At 48.3% G+C, this 15,622-nt stretch overlaps 2 protein-coding genes across 2 annotated transcripts in view; one reads left to right on the top strand and one right to left on the bottom strand.

The window, feature by feature from the left end:
• The window catches only part of ADAM17 (ADAM metallopeptidase domain 17), a gene marked incomplete at both ends in the record, with an annotated part of 31,925 nt that extends 21,368 nt beyond the window's left edge, over positions 1–10,557 (top strand). The window contains 11 exons of the mRNA XM_079549893.1: positions 273–417; positions 1,036–1,124; positions 3,097–3,249; positions 3,676–3,875; positions 4,012–4,115; positions 4,631–4,765; positions 5,700–5,830; positions 6,919–6,997; positions 8,159–8,247; positions 8,820–8,876; positions 10,207–10,557. Of these exons, the coding sequence (XP_079406019.1) occupies positions 273–417; positions 1,036–1,124; positions 3,097–3,249; positions 3,676–3,875; positions 4,012–4,115; positions 4,631–4,765; positions 5,700–5,830; positions 6,919–6,997; positions 8,159–8,247; positions 8,820–8,876; positions 10,207–10,557 (1,533 nt within the window). The remainder of the gene's footprint in view (positions 1–272; positions 418–1,035; positions 1,125–3,096; positions 3,250–3,675; positions 3,876–4,011; positions 4,116–4,630; positions 4,766–5,699; positions 5,831–6,918; positions 6,998–8,158; positions 8,248–8,819; positions 8,877–10,206) is intronic.
• A 1,959-nt stretch (positions 10,558–12,516) lies between these two features.
• IAH1 (isoamyl acetate hydrolyzing esterase 1 (putative)) lies at positions 12,517–15,600 on the bottom strand (the record flags this gene model as incomplete). The annotated part of the gene is made up of 6 exons (XM_079532517.1): positions 12,517–12,684; positions 13,367–13,485; positions 13,746–13,907; positions 14,525–14,673; positions 15,185–15,237; positions 15,517–15,600. The coding sequence occupies 6 exons, from the start codon at positions 15,598–15,600 to the stop codon at positions 12,517–12,519; spliced, it is 735 nt and encodes a 244-aa protein (XP_079388643.1).
• Positions 15,601–15,622: the final 22 nt, after the last annotated feature.

Below are 15,622 nucleotides of genomic sequence, written 5' to 3'. Positions count from 1 at the left end.
CTTCACAAAATTAGTGCAGTTGGCTTCCCCTCTATGTGAAAAGGGGGAAATGAACTGCAAGTTACATAAATGAATGTGTTCAATGTACGTGGGTAGTCATTTAAGTTTATTCAGATTTGTAGGACAGATAATCATCTGCCTTTGCCTGACTTAATCTGCTTTTGCCAGATTTAGAAGGTGCATGGCTTATTAGATAAAAGTTATCTATAGATTTCTGGTATGCACAGTGAAACATTTTACAGAGAATATACTTTTTTTTTTTCTCTTCAAAGCAATTTAGCTTTGATATTGCTGAGAAAGCAGCTCATGTGTGCCTTGCTCATCTCTTCACATACCAAGATTTTGATATGGGAACACTTGGACTGGCTTATGTTGGTTCTCCCAGACCTAACAGCCATGGTGGCATTTGTCCTAAAGGCAAGACTTCCTTTTCTTTCTTTCCAACTGTGACTTGAAAGCTACTTTTGTTGTTTCTTTTTAATCCTCTTCTAGCTTTCATGGAGCATGACATGTTATTTGTATGGTCTCTAGTGGTTGTCTTTTGGATAGAATTGATGGCCATTTCTTGGCTGGAGCTGGAAAAAGAGAGAAGGGGGGGGGAGTCACAAGGCTATCTGGAGTGAAGAAGCTTTGTGAAAGCCATTGCGGCCTGGCTAGACCAAGTTCCACTCTATGTGGGTGCATCTTGCCACAGTTCTTGAAATGGCAGATGCTGTTGTCTTGGAAATTTCTTGTATTGTCCTCCTTTGCTGCAGTGGGGGGGTTGGACAGGATGATCTCTGGAGGTCCCTTCCAACCCCTACAATTCTGTGACAATACATGAGCTGTTTGTGCTGTGCTTGAAAGAATTCCCATTGGAGAAAACTGGCAAGAGGCTCAGTGGTGAGCCTGTGAGAACAACAAAGCTGTTCATTTTGCCAAACAAAGAATAGTTGCCTGCCCACCTCCTAGAAAGGAAAAAAACAAAACAAACAAAAAAAAAACCAACAGGAAAAACACTTGTCAATTTGTTTTGTTTCTATCTCACATCTATAGCTTATCACAGTCCGATTGTAAAGAAAGACATCTATCTGAACAGTGGCTTAACCAGCACCAAGAACTATGGGAAAACCATCCTCACAAAGGTAAGAGAGTATCCTCTGCAGAGAGTGAGTGTTTGGTGTATGTACTTGTTTGTTGGTGATGTGTTTTTCTGGGGTTGTGATGATGTTCTGTACTCTGTCAGCAGCAAGCTGCTGGCTTTCAGATGGAGCCAGATCCATGGGGACAGGGATGTAGGTCACAGAGCCCTTATCACCATTTCTGTCCTGGTTGACAGAAGGTGTTTGGATTGAATGCAATCGAAGACTGAATTCACTGGGGAACAGTAAGGGGAAAATGTAGCCATTGTCTAATAAGGACTGTCCAAAAGTTATCCAAGTACAAATAGGATTTTGATATGCAGAGATTAATTTAAATGTTTTATTGCCAATAAAGAAAAAATCATTCTCAAGCAGGACAGGCAATATTATACAGCCAGGAGACTTACAGCAAGAATAAAATTAGTCTGAAATAAGGACTTACTGTGTTTGCTGTTGCATGCATCCTCATTATGGAGACAGAAGATAGCGTACGTAGGCTTGTTCTACGTGCAAGGTAAAGCAGTGCTGTAGTGTAGGCAAAGTAGGAGGTCTGGTTTGGACCTTTTAATGAAATTCATCTTCCTGCTTTTTGTGTGTGCATGTGTCTTGAATAAGTAGTGCAGAAAACAGTGTAATAAGCAGGGGTGCTAACACTGATGTAAATTGACGCTGTCTGGATTTTTTTCATAGCTGATGCGACAATAAAGACATAAGGGCCTCAGTCTGAGCTCTGTCTCACTTGAGAGAGCAGTGTCTGCATTTGCAGCTAGCAGATCTTTGCAGCAGTGTATTTTTCTCCTGCTGACTTCTCAGCTGTGCTTTGCTGTAGCCTGATTATAAAGGGAATTCATAATTGATGTGTGGGCTAAAACTTGGCGCAGAAGCTGTCAAGAAGCTAGGAAAAAAAGACAGAGAAGCTTTGTGCTCGAGGGATGTTGACAAAGAGCTCTGGCTGTTGCCATGCTATTTGCATTCGTTGTTCAGTCTCCAAGCTGGAGCCCCGTCCTGGACGACAAAGGAAATTGAGTTTGACGTCGGCCCAGTAGGAGTCACAAAGCTTGGGCTGAGGCAGTGGGCACATGCAGACTGTTTTCACAGGGAGACTTTTGCAGAGCATCTGATCAGACTTAAAAAGAATTTGTTTAAAACCTTCCCACAAATGAAATGCCATAAAGCACCAATGCGATCTCTGGGCAGTTCTCCTGCCCTGGCTCACCTGGTGGGCACGCTTAGTACTGGACACCAGCAGCAGTGACTGTTACCTCACCAAACTTCCTTCTTTCTGTCATGAAGCATCCGATCTCCTTGAGGTTAGCATATTTCTGTGCCGTTCTCTTTTGTCACCTTGTGAACTTGCCACCACCTACTGGTCACAGCCTTGCAGAGAGGTGCCGTGCCACCATGTGGAGCTGCGTGGGATCCTCAGCACAAGGAATCATCTCCTGCAGTGGAGATGTTAGAAATTCCTCCCTATCGGGCTGCATTTGTAGATGTCTTTCTTAGAAGTTATGTAATAGCAGAGCTTATTCAGTGCTCCTGATGTAATCATTTATTTAGAAGAAATAATTCTAATGGCAAGATAAGCTTGAACAAGAGATTGACTAATTGTGGTAGCTGCTGTTTGTTTGGATTGGTTTTTGTGTTGAACTTTCATGCCTTCCAGCTGTTTAAAATCAGTTTGTGATATTTTGAGTATCTGCTTTACACTGAAAACAAAATTGAATGGTATTCTTGGGCAGCACTTCGTCTTTAACAAGGCTTTAACATTCTGACCTAGCCTGGAACTTGCCTTTGGATGCAAACCAGAACTGTACTTGCCTTTAGTTCCCTGCTTCTGTGATAGTGGGGAAATGGCTTTTACATCTCAGTGTATTGTAGAATTGTGGGTGACTCAGAAGTAGTTGGGATCTCCTGTCCTGTTCTGCTCAAAATGATTTCTTTCAGCACTCCTATTTTTTTTACATCTTCAACAAAGGAGGCCGACTTGGTTACAACGCATGAACTTGGCCATAACTTTGGAGCAGAGCACGATCCTGACAGTCTGCCAGAATGTGCCCCCACAGAAGACCAGGGAGGGAAATACGTTATGTATCCAATTGCTGTCAGTGGAGATCATGAAAACAATAAGGTATAGTTGCACAATTTTGCTTACGTGTGCAAGTCTTTGCTATGGTCAGTGACCTTTTACACAGGAAGGCTATTTAGTTAATGATTCGTTCACTTTGAAGCATATGGGAATTTAATGGATTAGCCATAAAAAGAAAACACAACTTCTTGCGGTTGGATTCTCTGCAAGATGAGCTCATCTTTGCTTTCCGAGTTTCTCTGGGATTCATGATGTGTCCAGGTGCTGTTTGTAATCAATTGTTGTGGCTGTGGCCATTTTCCCATCTTAAAATTCTTCGGAGCCATCAAGATGGCAGCAATGGAAAGAATAAATGCTTTCTAAGACACCAAGATTTGGAGGTGTGAAGAGGTTGAGGCTGTCACAGATGTATTTGTTGACAGAAGGGTGCACTCTTCAGTGCTGCTCTTTCTCTTTATGATTCTCCAGATGTTTTCAAGCTGCAGCAAAAAATCCATCCATAGGACCATAGAGATCAAGGCTCAGGAGTGCTTCAAAGAGCGCAACAACAAAGTGTGTGGGAACTCCAGGGTGGACGAAGGGGAGGAATGCGATCCTGGCCTCTTGTACCAACAAGCTGATCCCTGCTGCTCTGCAGACTGCAAACTGAAAGATGGTGCCAAATGCAGGTAAGGGAAGGTGCACTGCAGCATCTCATACGTGTGGGAGAGAGTTTCTTTCTCTGGCTTTTGTTGTGCTTGTACTTCTTTGAGATACATAAATAAATGCTCAGTATTTCTTCCTTTCATTTTGATCTTTCCGCAGTGATCGGAACAGCCCCTGCTGTAAAGGCTGCCAGTTTGAAAGTGCCCAGAAAAAATGCCAAGAAGCCATAAATGCCACTTGTAAAGGAGAGTCTTTTTGCACGGGTAGGACAGAGCTGTGTGCTCGCTCCATCAGCTAGCCAAGTGCTCCAGGCTCAATGTCCCGTTCCATCAGCTTTTGAGCCGGCGCCCTTTATTCATCCGGTACAACTAATTTTAGAGACCAGTTAAGCACCACAGAACTGCTCTATAATAAGTTGTAGTTCAGGAACTGCTTGGTGATTTGCTGCGCAGTAGAACATGAAGAATGTTTATTTCTTCTTCCTTTAAGAAAAGGAAAGCAAAACAGGGCAGGTCACTGGGAAGGGCCAAGGATTAACTGAATGCCAAGGATTAACTGAATCTTGCCCTAGAAAGGGTGGAATTACAGCAGCTCTGCTTCCCTTCCCCACTTGTTTACTACTACTTTGTAATCTTTTCTGGAGGCAAGGGAATAGGTCAGAGCTATGCTGCTCTGCTCATGGGGCCTCTGGGATCTGCTGTGTGCTGCTTGCTCTCCAGAGTGCAGCAATGCCCTTTGCTCTAACACTGTCCTCCTACCTGTTGCCCCCTGTCTGCAGGGAACAGCAGCGAGTGCCCTCCTCCTGGGAATGCTCCAGACGACACAATCTGTGTGGACATGGGGAAGTGCAAGGATGGCGAGTGCATCCCTTTCTGCGAGAGGGAGAAGAATCTTCGTTCGTGTGCCTGCAATGGTGGGTGGTGTGGGGCTGGACTGAGAGGTGTTGCGTTAGCCCTGACCCCAGGTAGTGCTGGGCTAATCTGTTGGAGAGCTGAGCATATGGTTCCCTTAAGGGTTGTTGGTTGTTTTTTTTACTGTTTTTTTGGGTGTAGTATTTTCTGTTTGGACTCAGGTAGAACTCTGTGATCATTATGGGTCTCTTCCAGCTTGGGATATTCTGTGGAAAGGAATGTAAATGTCCTTTTGTCTTCTGGTGGGCTTGGTTGAAGACATTAAGATGAAACTTAGGGTCTGCATCCTAGGTAAAGAAGGAGGCATCCCCACCATCTTCTTCCTTGGCTCTAGACAACTAGAAGGCAAAAGTCTGGCTGTTCTGATAGTGGGGAGATGCCTCTGGACCAAATGTGACCTCCAAAAAGTAAAAGAAAAGAGACTTCAGAAGCCAAAGTGCCTTTGAGGACATAGGATCCTCGAGCCCTGCTAGTGCATACCTGCCTGTCCTGCCTTTGTATCAATGAGCTACAGTGCTTTCTTGATCTCCATCTTATCTCCCAAGTGTGTTAGAGCAGCTGGGAAGAGGAGGAGGACTCCACAGGAGATGCCCAGGGACATACAGTGAGCTCCCCCATTTGAGACAGAGGATATAGCTGAGGAGAAGGGTTCCTGGAGGGCTTGAAACCCAAGAAGTATTTGAATCCATTTTGGATGGTTGCATTTGGAACTTCCTCACCTGCAGCCTAGGGGTATCAGCCTGCAGAGCTTGGTCCCACTGTGTCCCCCAGAGCATTAAATTGGGCATCTGTTTGAGCGTCAGGCTTGGTCATGGGGTTGCATAGTCCTGCCTTCCCCGTGGGAAGCTGAGCAGCAGCAGGGTCGGCTGGGGGACATGGACTGTGCATGTTCTGGCGGGCTGCAGGGGCTGATGGGGCTGTGCTGCCTTATTGCAGAAACGGATAACTCCTGCAAGGTGTGCTGCCGGGACGAGCAGGATCGGTGCACGCCGTACGTCGATGCCAACCACCAGTTCCTGTTTCTGCGCAAGGGGAAGCCTTGTACCGTGGGCTTCTGTGACACAAATGTGAGTGTGCTTGGGTGCCATGCACTGCGCAGCCTGCTTTTGTAGCTGGATGGAGAGAAGGCAAAGCTCTGTCGCTCCCAGGCCTGGGTGCAGTGAAACCCAGGAGAGCAGTGGGTCCCCTCCAGCCCGGGATGCCTGGTGCTGTGGGTGTGCTGGCAGAGGAGGCACAGCTGCCTTCAGCTCCCGGGGACTGACAGTAAAGCTGAGGAAGAAAGTGGTTCGCAGAAGATCAGGATCTGGACTCATTTGTCTTTCCATGATGTAAATGTTACAAGGTTTCTGAGAGTGCAGATAGAATTTAGCTCCATAAATGGCTGTGCAGGGTGAAGCTGCTCCTTCTGCCACTGCTTACAGCCCCTTCTAGCTGCTCCTGCATGTCAGCAGCTGGCAGCTTGTGCACAGGAAGTGACCAAACACTTCCACAAGCTGGGCTGGGTTAACAGCACTGTTCAGCTGCCCACATATTAGCCCAGTTAATCCTGACTGAAATCAGCTAAGTCAGGAGCAAGGTCATGAAGATCTGGTGAGCTGTGAGCCTTTGCTGCTAGCACAGTGGTGACCTCAGCTACACGGCCAGCATATAGTCTGCAGGCCTGGCAAACAGGGCTGGACTTTCTGTTGGCAGAAGTGAATAGTGGGAGGCATGCCCCAGTCCTGCTGCAGAATGGAAAGGGCAGCAATGCTTTACTGTGTTAAACCAGCACAGACCTGGAAGCCAATCTGTGGGGTCCTGAGAGCTGTGGCCTCCTTGGGCAGTGGGAATTGAGGCTTCCAGTGCATCAGCCTCTCCAGAAACTTTGGTTTTGTGTCCCCTGTGATGTTGAAACACTTTTTGCATGTTTCAATAATTATGACTGAATCTGTTGCAGTCAGCAGTGGAATTGAAACTTGGTCAAAAATAAAGGCAGTAAAAGTGGAGCGGTGGTGCTGGGATGAGTTCAAATCGATTCACAGTGTCTGAAGGGCTCCCATTTCTCTGCAGCTTTGATTTCAGAACAATCTCTGCATCCTTTTCCCTCTCCAAGAAAGAAGTAGTTAATGTTTACACAGCCTAAGATCATTTTGTAAATAGATGCTTGCTTTTACAGGGCAAATGTGAGAAGCAAGTACAGGATGTGATTGAACGATTTTGGGATTTCATAGACCAGCTTAGCATCAACACCTTTGGTAAGATTACATAACCGTGTCCTGTGGTTTGGTTTACTTCTCAGTGTGAACTAAAGGTTTGACAGCACTGATCTTACCTTGTAAGGCAAGGAATAGGATTATTTTGCATTTTTCCACTCTGTTATTTCCTACTCTGTTATTTCCTAGTCATCTTCCAAGCTTGTAAAAGATGTGATAGCTATTCCAGAAAGCTTCTTGTCTGAAAACCAGTAAGTAGGTCAATTAGAGAAAAGGAAATAACAGTTCCTTAGAGGTCAGCTAGATTCAGCATGGTACAGTAAAAGTAGGCCTCAGTGGGATTTAAATGTCAATGGACTGAGAAGAGAAAACTTCATTTCTCTCATTTAATAAAGCTCCTTCCAGCAGTGTGTCTGTTGTGAGTCACAGGCTGGTGATGGAGAGGTCCTGACCCCCAGTATGCAGCCAACAGGCAGCACCTCCTAGGGCAGCTGCTCTCCTTCTGTTACTGTCGTCTTGAAGACACTGTTAACGAGCAGGTGCTTGTGTAACAGTGGGGTAACAGTGCATGTGTTTGTGGTAATGTGTGCATACACAGGGCAGTGCACACTGACCTTCAAAGTCAGACTGGATGGGGCTCTGAGCAACCTGATGGAGCTGTAGGTGTCCCTGCTCATTGCAGGGGGGCTGGACTAGATGGCCTTTAAGGGTCCCTTCCAACTCAAACAATTCTCTGATTGTATGACGTGTGTTTGAGGCTTTCAAACCTAAGCTCTAAAGTTAAAAATAAAAAATACTGTGTAGGTGATTATTAAAGCCATTCAGTCTGCTCAAGTAGAGGCACTCTGCATCTCTGCCCAAAAATGAGCGTGTAGTGGAGTCTTGTGGTTGTACCATCAGAAGCTGGGGACAGATGCACAGTGTCCTGCAATTGTGAGGAGCCCTGGCTAAGGGCAGCCTGCTCCCAGTCTGCTCACATTGAACAATATGGCCTGTCAGCATCCCTTATCAGAGAAGATATTACTGTTGACAGTGTTACTAAATTGCATCAAATCTTTTTAAATGTATAATTCCTATTAGGTTGGCCTAGTTCTGCACCCTGTGTTTATCTGACAAATTTTGCAGTGGCAGCAGAACAAGGACTTGTGTGTAGGCATGAAGCTGTACTTGGCAGGTTACTGATGGGTTTGAACCGATTCACAGGGAAGTTCCTGGCAGATAACATAGTGGGCTCTGTGCTCGTCTTCTCCTTGCTGTTTTGGATTCCTCTCAGCATCCTTGTGCACTGTGTGGTGAGTATTGCTGGAGATGACTGCTCTGTTGAACGGAGCTGGAGGAGAAACAACTTGTGTACTGTCTGTGGGAGGTGGCAGTGGGGAGATTTTAGCAAACCCCAAAGGCAGAATCCAGCGAATGTCCCTTCAGTAGGCAGAGCTCCTCCTGAGCTCTGCCAAGCTCTAGCAACACCGGTGCACCAGTGACTGTTCTGGAGATGTTCCTGTTCTTTCCTGGGCAGATTTTCTTTTTCTGCCTTCCGAATTCTGCACAAGTATAGTTCTGACAATTCCCATTAGAGTCAGAGTTTTCTGTAGCCCTCTTAAAACTTTTGTTTTGGGGGGAGACCCAGTGCAGGAAGTGATCTTGGTTCAGATGGGGTAGAGAGAGTCGACAGCAGCCAAGCACGTGGTGTGGGGTGGGAGCAGGGATTGCTGTGCCCATGAGCACACTGGGGACTTTGTGGAAGGGAAAAAACAGCCCCACTCCTGCCGTGTCCCTGCAGGGCAACTGGAACAGGGATCTTGCTTGCAACTGGGAAACTACTTTTGTGTGTGTTCTGATTTACTTTTGGTTTGCTTTTCATTAGGACAAGAAATTGGACAAGCAATATGAGGAAAACAACAAGTCTCTGTTCTGTGCCAGTGTAAGTTTGTGTCTGAAAGCCATCCAGTGTGTTGTAGATCTGAACCTAACGTTTCTGTACAGTATTTCGGCAAAGCAGTGACAGTAGATGGACCTGGAATCCCATGCCTTGACCTGCGGATGGATGAATCCATTTGAGAGAACCTTTTTCTACTGAGCTGGTGCTTGATATATCAAGCCCTGCAGTTTGACCAGTCCACTTCTTGTTTGAGTTGTGTGCTGACAGTGCCGGCAGGGCAGTTAGCTCACACCAGCTGCACTGCCTGAGGCAGGAAGCTGCTCTGCTGCAGCAGCAGGCACTGTGTTATGGGGCGTTTGTGGCTCCAGCCACAGAGCAGCTGTTCCCAGCCACACTTTGCTTTGCAGCACAGGGCTCGGCAGGGCAGTGCTGCAGGGAGATCTCTGCAAAGTGCGGTGGCTTCGCTGCAGAATGGCGGTTTGCAGGAGGCTCAGTGGCCAGATGTGCTGAGCTTTCCACTTGCTTGTGGGAGAGTCAGCCCCGGGGCACAGGACCTGTTGGTTCTGAGGTGATGGCACATCTCATTCTGTAGGTACTGATTTGAGGATAGCTAAATCTTACAGTCCAGCTCAGGGTGTCTTCTGACAGAGTTTTGGGTATCATATCCTGTGCTTTGATACCCCAGTTTGTTGAAACACTGTTACGGAAATGTCATTTTGTAGTGAGAGGAGAAAAGAAGCCTTGCACAGCTCCTTTGCCTCTGAGGGAAGCAAACCAGAGTCAGACTTGGAGGCACATTGCCTCTGTGCTCTGCTCGGACGTAGCCGAAGGTGATGGTAGCTGGATCCTCTGTAACTGCTCTTCCATGCCATAGAAAAGTCTCCTTGGATGTTACTGCTCAGATTCAAAAGCCGATGCAGCCATGGAGTGCAGCTGTCTTCAGAGGGCTCCTTGCAGCAGTAGCAGTGTTATAAGAGAAATCTGGGATCCCTAAGGTCCACTGCATCCTGAGCAGTTCAGAAATGCAGTAGTTAGCGTATAAGCGCCTCATCCTGCTGCTCATGTCATTCCTTCGTCTGCTCTCCTTCCCCTGCCTGTTGTTGGCATTTGCTAAGGTCTGTAGGGATTTTTCATGCCTGGAAATCCCTGGCTATTTTCCAAACCACGCTCAAATAGAAGCAGAAATCAATGCAATTTAACATATCCCTCCTTCCCACCGGGGAAGAAGGGAGGAAGAGCGGCTTTCAGACCACCCGGCAGAGGTGCAGCCGAGGTGCCTTTAGCCAGTTCTCCTTGCTGCCAGCACCCAAAGCGAGTGCTGACTGAGAACCTGGTTGCCTCCCCCACTGATGAGGCCACTCGTGTCTTGCAGAACGTGGAGGTGCCCAGCAGCCTGGACTCGGCCTCTGTGCGCATCGTGAAGCCCTTCCCCACAGCGCAGCCCACCAGCCGGCACCAACCCCTGCAGCCCATCGTGGCTGCGCCTGCGGCCGCCGCTGCTCCCAAGCAGGACCACCAAAGAATGGACACAATTCAGGAGGACCCCAGCACCGACTCTCATATTGACGAGGACGGGTTTGAAAAGGACCCTTTCCCAAACAGCAGCTCGGCTGCCAAATCTTTTGAGGACTTGACAGAGCATCCTGTCACCAGGAGTGAGAAAGCGTCGTCTTTTAAACTGCAACGCCAGAACCGAGTGGACAGCAAGGAGACGGAGTGCTGATGTCCCGCTGCCTCCACCGCGCGCCTCCCGCCTGCAGAAGTTCCTCTGGATCTAAAACCATTTCATTTCTATAAATACAGATATATGTATATATATTTTTGTGAGGGAGTGGGAGAAATAAGGAAGCGACCTACTGCAGATGCTGGTCATGTGTATGACCTTCCTTAAATTACATTTATTAGAGCATTATATCTTTTAAAAACCGGAACTCCAAATGGAGACGGTCTTGGTTTTGAAGCTCATTGGATTTTTCTACTTTCTCGACCTCTAACATTTCCTTCAACCTGTGGTGCAGAACAGAATATCCTCCAGGATATCACGTTGTGTGTATATCTGCCTTTTGTAATGTCATATTTTGCAGTCTGGTGGCACTGACAGATGAAATTAAGGGGCTTTGCCAGCAAAGCAAAGCAAAGCAAATACTCCACAGTGTTCCATGTGGATCAGATCCTATGAGGTACAGGTAAGCCAAAGTATAAGCATTACACGTACCTGGAGAACAGAAGGAAACAGTTAAAATACTTGGCATATAATGTGGAGATGCATATCAGCATCAAGGAGTTTGTGAGAAAGCTTCTCAATAAATAGTAGGGCTGTGCAGAGGCTGTTAAACCCTGCTCAGTGTATGGAGATGCCCCTCTAGCTGTGAGGCTGCCCTGTCCCTGTGTTTTTACTGCAGGGAAATGTTCCCCCTGAGAGTTTTCTCACTGCAGTGGGGTGCAGGGGGCAAGGAAGGGAAGGGAAAGAAGTCACGTATGCAGATGAGAGCTGTTTGAACCACTTATGGACGTTTCAGTGCAGAAATGTTTCTCTGATGATTTTTCTGTTGATTATTGAGAAGGTAACACTATTGTTGAGCTATTCAAAGGGCTGAGCCTGGGAAGCTCTTAAAAATAACTGCAAGAGTCCTGCACTCCATGCAGGGGAGCAGTTGTGAATTTGAACAATGAAAAAGCAAGCTTTGTTAGACTTACTTACAGGGCCTGTGCTGTGCTAGGGAGATGTTGTAAACTCCACTTTCCCTACAGCTAGTACAGTGTGATGTTAACAGCTGGTAACTTGTTGGTGTCCTTCAGTTGGAGCTCTGTAACATGGGATGCGTGGGCCAGAAGCGGTGCCATAGCCCGAGTTCAGCCTGATCTCAGGTGGGCTGGCAGGGTGAGTCACAGAGCAGCTGTCATGGAAGCAGAGCGCCTTATTGTGCCTGTTTTCTCCCCTAAGAATGCATTGTTAAAGCTGACATGGTGCGTGAATGGACGGGAACCATTTTACCTGTTACAGGCCTGCACTCAGCCACCAGGGAGGCAGAGCTGGGGCAAGCCTTGGTGTTCTTAAATGTGATGGAAAGGAAGCAAACCTGTCATGAGAGGAGTGTGAGTGCCGCTCTGCCTTCCCCACCCAAATACTTGTTACACTGATACTTGAATGTGTGCCTTACGGTGTTCTATCTGATAGCCCTTCTTTTATATACTGGTTTTGGTTTGGTTGTTTCGTTGCTTTTGTGTTGTTTTTTTTTTGATTCAGTGCAGAGTACATGTGTGAGGAGTTAATTTAATTCCCAGTACAGTAAAAGCTTTTTATATTAAAATCAATTCAACAAAAACTGTGTCTGTGCAGTCCTTTTGGAGAAGACATCAACTGCAGCTGAAAGCCTGTGAACGGGGAGGCAGCCGGGGGCAGAACTCTGCGCTCCAAACCCCGTCCTCTGCCCTAACCCCTGTTCCAGACACTGCTGAGCACCCACACGCACTGGTTGGTGTCAGCAGCTGCAGCAGGAAGGCGGCAGCTTCCATCCAGTGCCGTTTCCACCCCTTAGCCAATCTTTATTGAAAAAAAAAGGTTACAGAGCAGACAGTCCACTTCAGTCCTCATCACCATCAGCGGGGGCGCAGAGGTACAAAGCAGCTGGACGTGCGCTCGCTCCATCAGCCAGGCTGGGCTTCACTGCTGCAGGGCACCTCACAGCAGGCTCACCTCGGGGTGCTGGGGGTCCACGTCCCGCCAGTAAGGAAGCAATGAAGGGAGAGCCGAGAGTCTTTTTTCCAGGTGTGACCAGAGTTGTCCCACGAGGAAGTTATTCCCTTCCATTGATAAGTGAAGCCCGTCAGACAAATAGCACGAAAAATCCTACAGGGGAAGCAAAAGCCAAGTGTTACTGTACTGCCAGCTGCAGTGAGTGATTTTTCAGTAAGTTACTCAAAACTTGTTGGTAGATAGGGCAGCCCTTGGTACTAAAATATTAAGAGAATGCTTTGGCAGCCAAAGTCACTGCTTTCATGCAGAAATGACCGTGTGATGAGGGAATGGTGCAAGCAAATTGCTGAGTCAGTTTTCTGCACCACGCAGTACTGCACCACTGGCTCATCTCTGCACTCCGAAGTGCAGGACAGAGAAAAGGTTCAGTGTGAACAGCTTACGGAGCAAAGCTACCATTGCTGACTCTTGGACATGCTTGGGCATTCACTCAGCAGCATGAGGAAGGTGCCTGTGCACCTGTGAGCCCAGCCAGCACCATGCAGCAGGTGGGACCAGTTGCTTCCTGAGGCCCCTTCCAACCTATCCCCCGAGTCAAAGCAAGGACACCAGTACATACCTGCAGTGCACCTGGGGATATCTGCTAGCCACAGGTGATGCTCAGTTCATGTTAAGGAGCACGTCATGTGGCCCGGTGCAAAGCACTCTGAACTATTTTGCTCCTTTCGGAGATTATTGTTCCAGTGATAATGCAGCACTGCTCTTGGTTCCTCTATGTAGAATTACACATTTCACTATTTATAACAGTTCCAAAGCCCACCTTCTGCTACCATACCTGATCTTTCTGCATCAATGTCCACAGGTCGAGCACATCAGTCCCGCAGTCCCTCGCCACTCGAACGCAGGCCTGTGCATATTCCCCAGTGGTGGCATTGCGGCGATTCAGCTTGTCACCTGTCAGACATGCAGGGTCATTCAGCCGTCAGAAATGATGCAGCTCACTCTTTGAAATCAGCAGACATCACCCGCTACAAGCTACATGGGAACCATCTCAATCCAAGTAGCTGGAAACTACTTTCTTGACAGCAGGAAACAGCCTTTATGTTTTCCGGCAGGATTCTGAATGAAGCACTATAAATACGTACCCAGAAGGGCACCCCAGAAGCTCTGGGGTTAAAAAGCAGAAATTCTGCCCACATGTAGCACTCCTTTACCTTTGGCAAGGCACTCCTTTTCCCAAGCTGATTCCTGAAGAGGGGGCGGCGTTATCAAAATAATCCTGTCCTCAGTGATGTCCACAGACTTCAGATAGTGCACCATGCTTGTCAGGTTGGCGGCGTATTCCTCCAAAGGAACATGCTGCCTAGGGTTCACGTCTGCAAGGGGTCAGAGGAATCACATCACTGGTGTGAGATGGAGCTGCTCACAGACGTATCACACAATGACTACAGTGCTTTGTACAACTATGAGCACGGCTCATTTTCAGTTCACTTTCAGTGCCCGACCACATAATCGCCTCAAACTTCATCCAAAATAAAAGCTAAGAGAAATTTGGCAACACCCATGGACTTCCCAGCCAGTCCTTCACACACTGATCTCACCTTCTGATGAGACTCACCCGCATGTTGCCACGCTTATCTTAAACAGAATCCAAAGGCTGTCTGCCTCCATTCCCTCAGCTAACAAAGATCCATCAGATTGCTTCAAAGGCAGAAAATTCCACTAGGTGCCCAACTCCACATGTTGGATGCATGGTTCGTTATTGACTGCCTCAAAGTTTACTGTCATTATTGAACTCTTATCTCTTGGTCAGCGAGAAAGAGAAGGCAGCACGTAGTTCAAATACAAATATGATAATTGAAAACAATCCACTGTAAAAAAGACCAACTGTATCAAAAAGGAGGGAAGGCCTGGATAACGTTCAGCCTTTCTGCTAACTGTAGAACTGCCTTAAGAGAAAAAAGGTCACAGGAATAAATGGAAGCTACCGTACCTTTCAAAGCACTGTCATTAGCTCCAAAGAAAATAGTGATGGCAACAGTACTCTCAGCAGCAGCACTTCTACCGATCAGCCTTGGGAGGATGAGTTTAGCCCATCGGGTGTTGTACCCCGAGAACCCACGGTTTACTACATCGCATTTTCTGAAACAGACACACAGTAACAGAACTGCTCCACCCTTCTGAGCAAGACCTGCGAGGTTCTGACCCGTTCTGTCAGGGCGTCTTCAGGCGTCTTTGCCACTCTTAGAATCAGTGAGATTTCACAGGACTTCCTAACACAGTTCTAACTTTGTTTTAGAATCGCACAGAATCACAGGACGGTTGGGTTGGAAGGGAACTCACAGCCCACCCGCCCAACCCCTACCGTGGGCTGGCTGCTGCCCACCAGCTCAGGCTGCCCAGTGCCCACCCAACTCAACATTGAGCAGCAGCAGCAGGGACGGGGAACCCACAGCTCTCCGGGCAGCTGTGCCAGGGCCTCACTGCCCTCTGAGCAAAGCATTTCTCCCTGACGGCCAACAGGAGCACGTCCGGGCCGGTTTGGACATCCCCAGAGAACGAGACACCCCTGCGGGACGCCCAGCCCAGCGCTGTCACCTCGCAGTGAAGCCACACGCTTCTCCAGCTACACCTGTGAGATCTCTGCTCTTACCTGACCAGTCTGCCAGCGAGGGACGCTCCCCAGCCGCCCTCCTGGAAGGAGAACTAAAGCACGGCACACGGTTAGCAGCCCGGCACGGCGCAGCCCGCCCCGCCCCGCCCCAGCAGCGCCCGCAGCCCGCGGCACACGGGCCGCCCCGCCGCTCCCTTCGGCCAGCTGACGGAGCTGCGCGAGGGCCGGGCTTAGGCACGAACCTCCCCGTAAAAACAACCACCTCCCTTCGGCCGAGCCGCTTCTGCCGGCTCCCCCCTCCCCCCGGCTGCTCATTTCTCCGTAAAGAACGACAAACCCCGAAGCCGAGGGCAGCACCGCGCAGCCGCTACCTCGGTGATGGAGTCCCCGAAGAGCACCACGCGCGGCCACGGCAGCACCCGCCCCCGAGCCGCCACCGCCTCCGCCAGCGCCATGACGGCCGGACGTCCGGCTCCC

This window comes from Tetrao urogallus, assembly GCF_951394365.1.
Source record: "Tetrao urogallus genome assembly, chromosome: 2".
NCBI classification, from domain to species: Eukaryota; Metazoa; Chordata; class Aves; order Galliformes; family Phasianidae; genus Tetrao; species Tetrao urogallus.
Note: the sequence above shows the minus strand (reverse complement) of the source record. Positions and strands in the feature narration are given on the sequence as shown.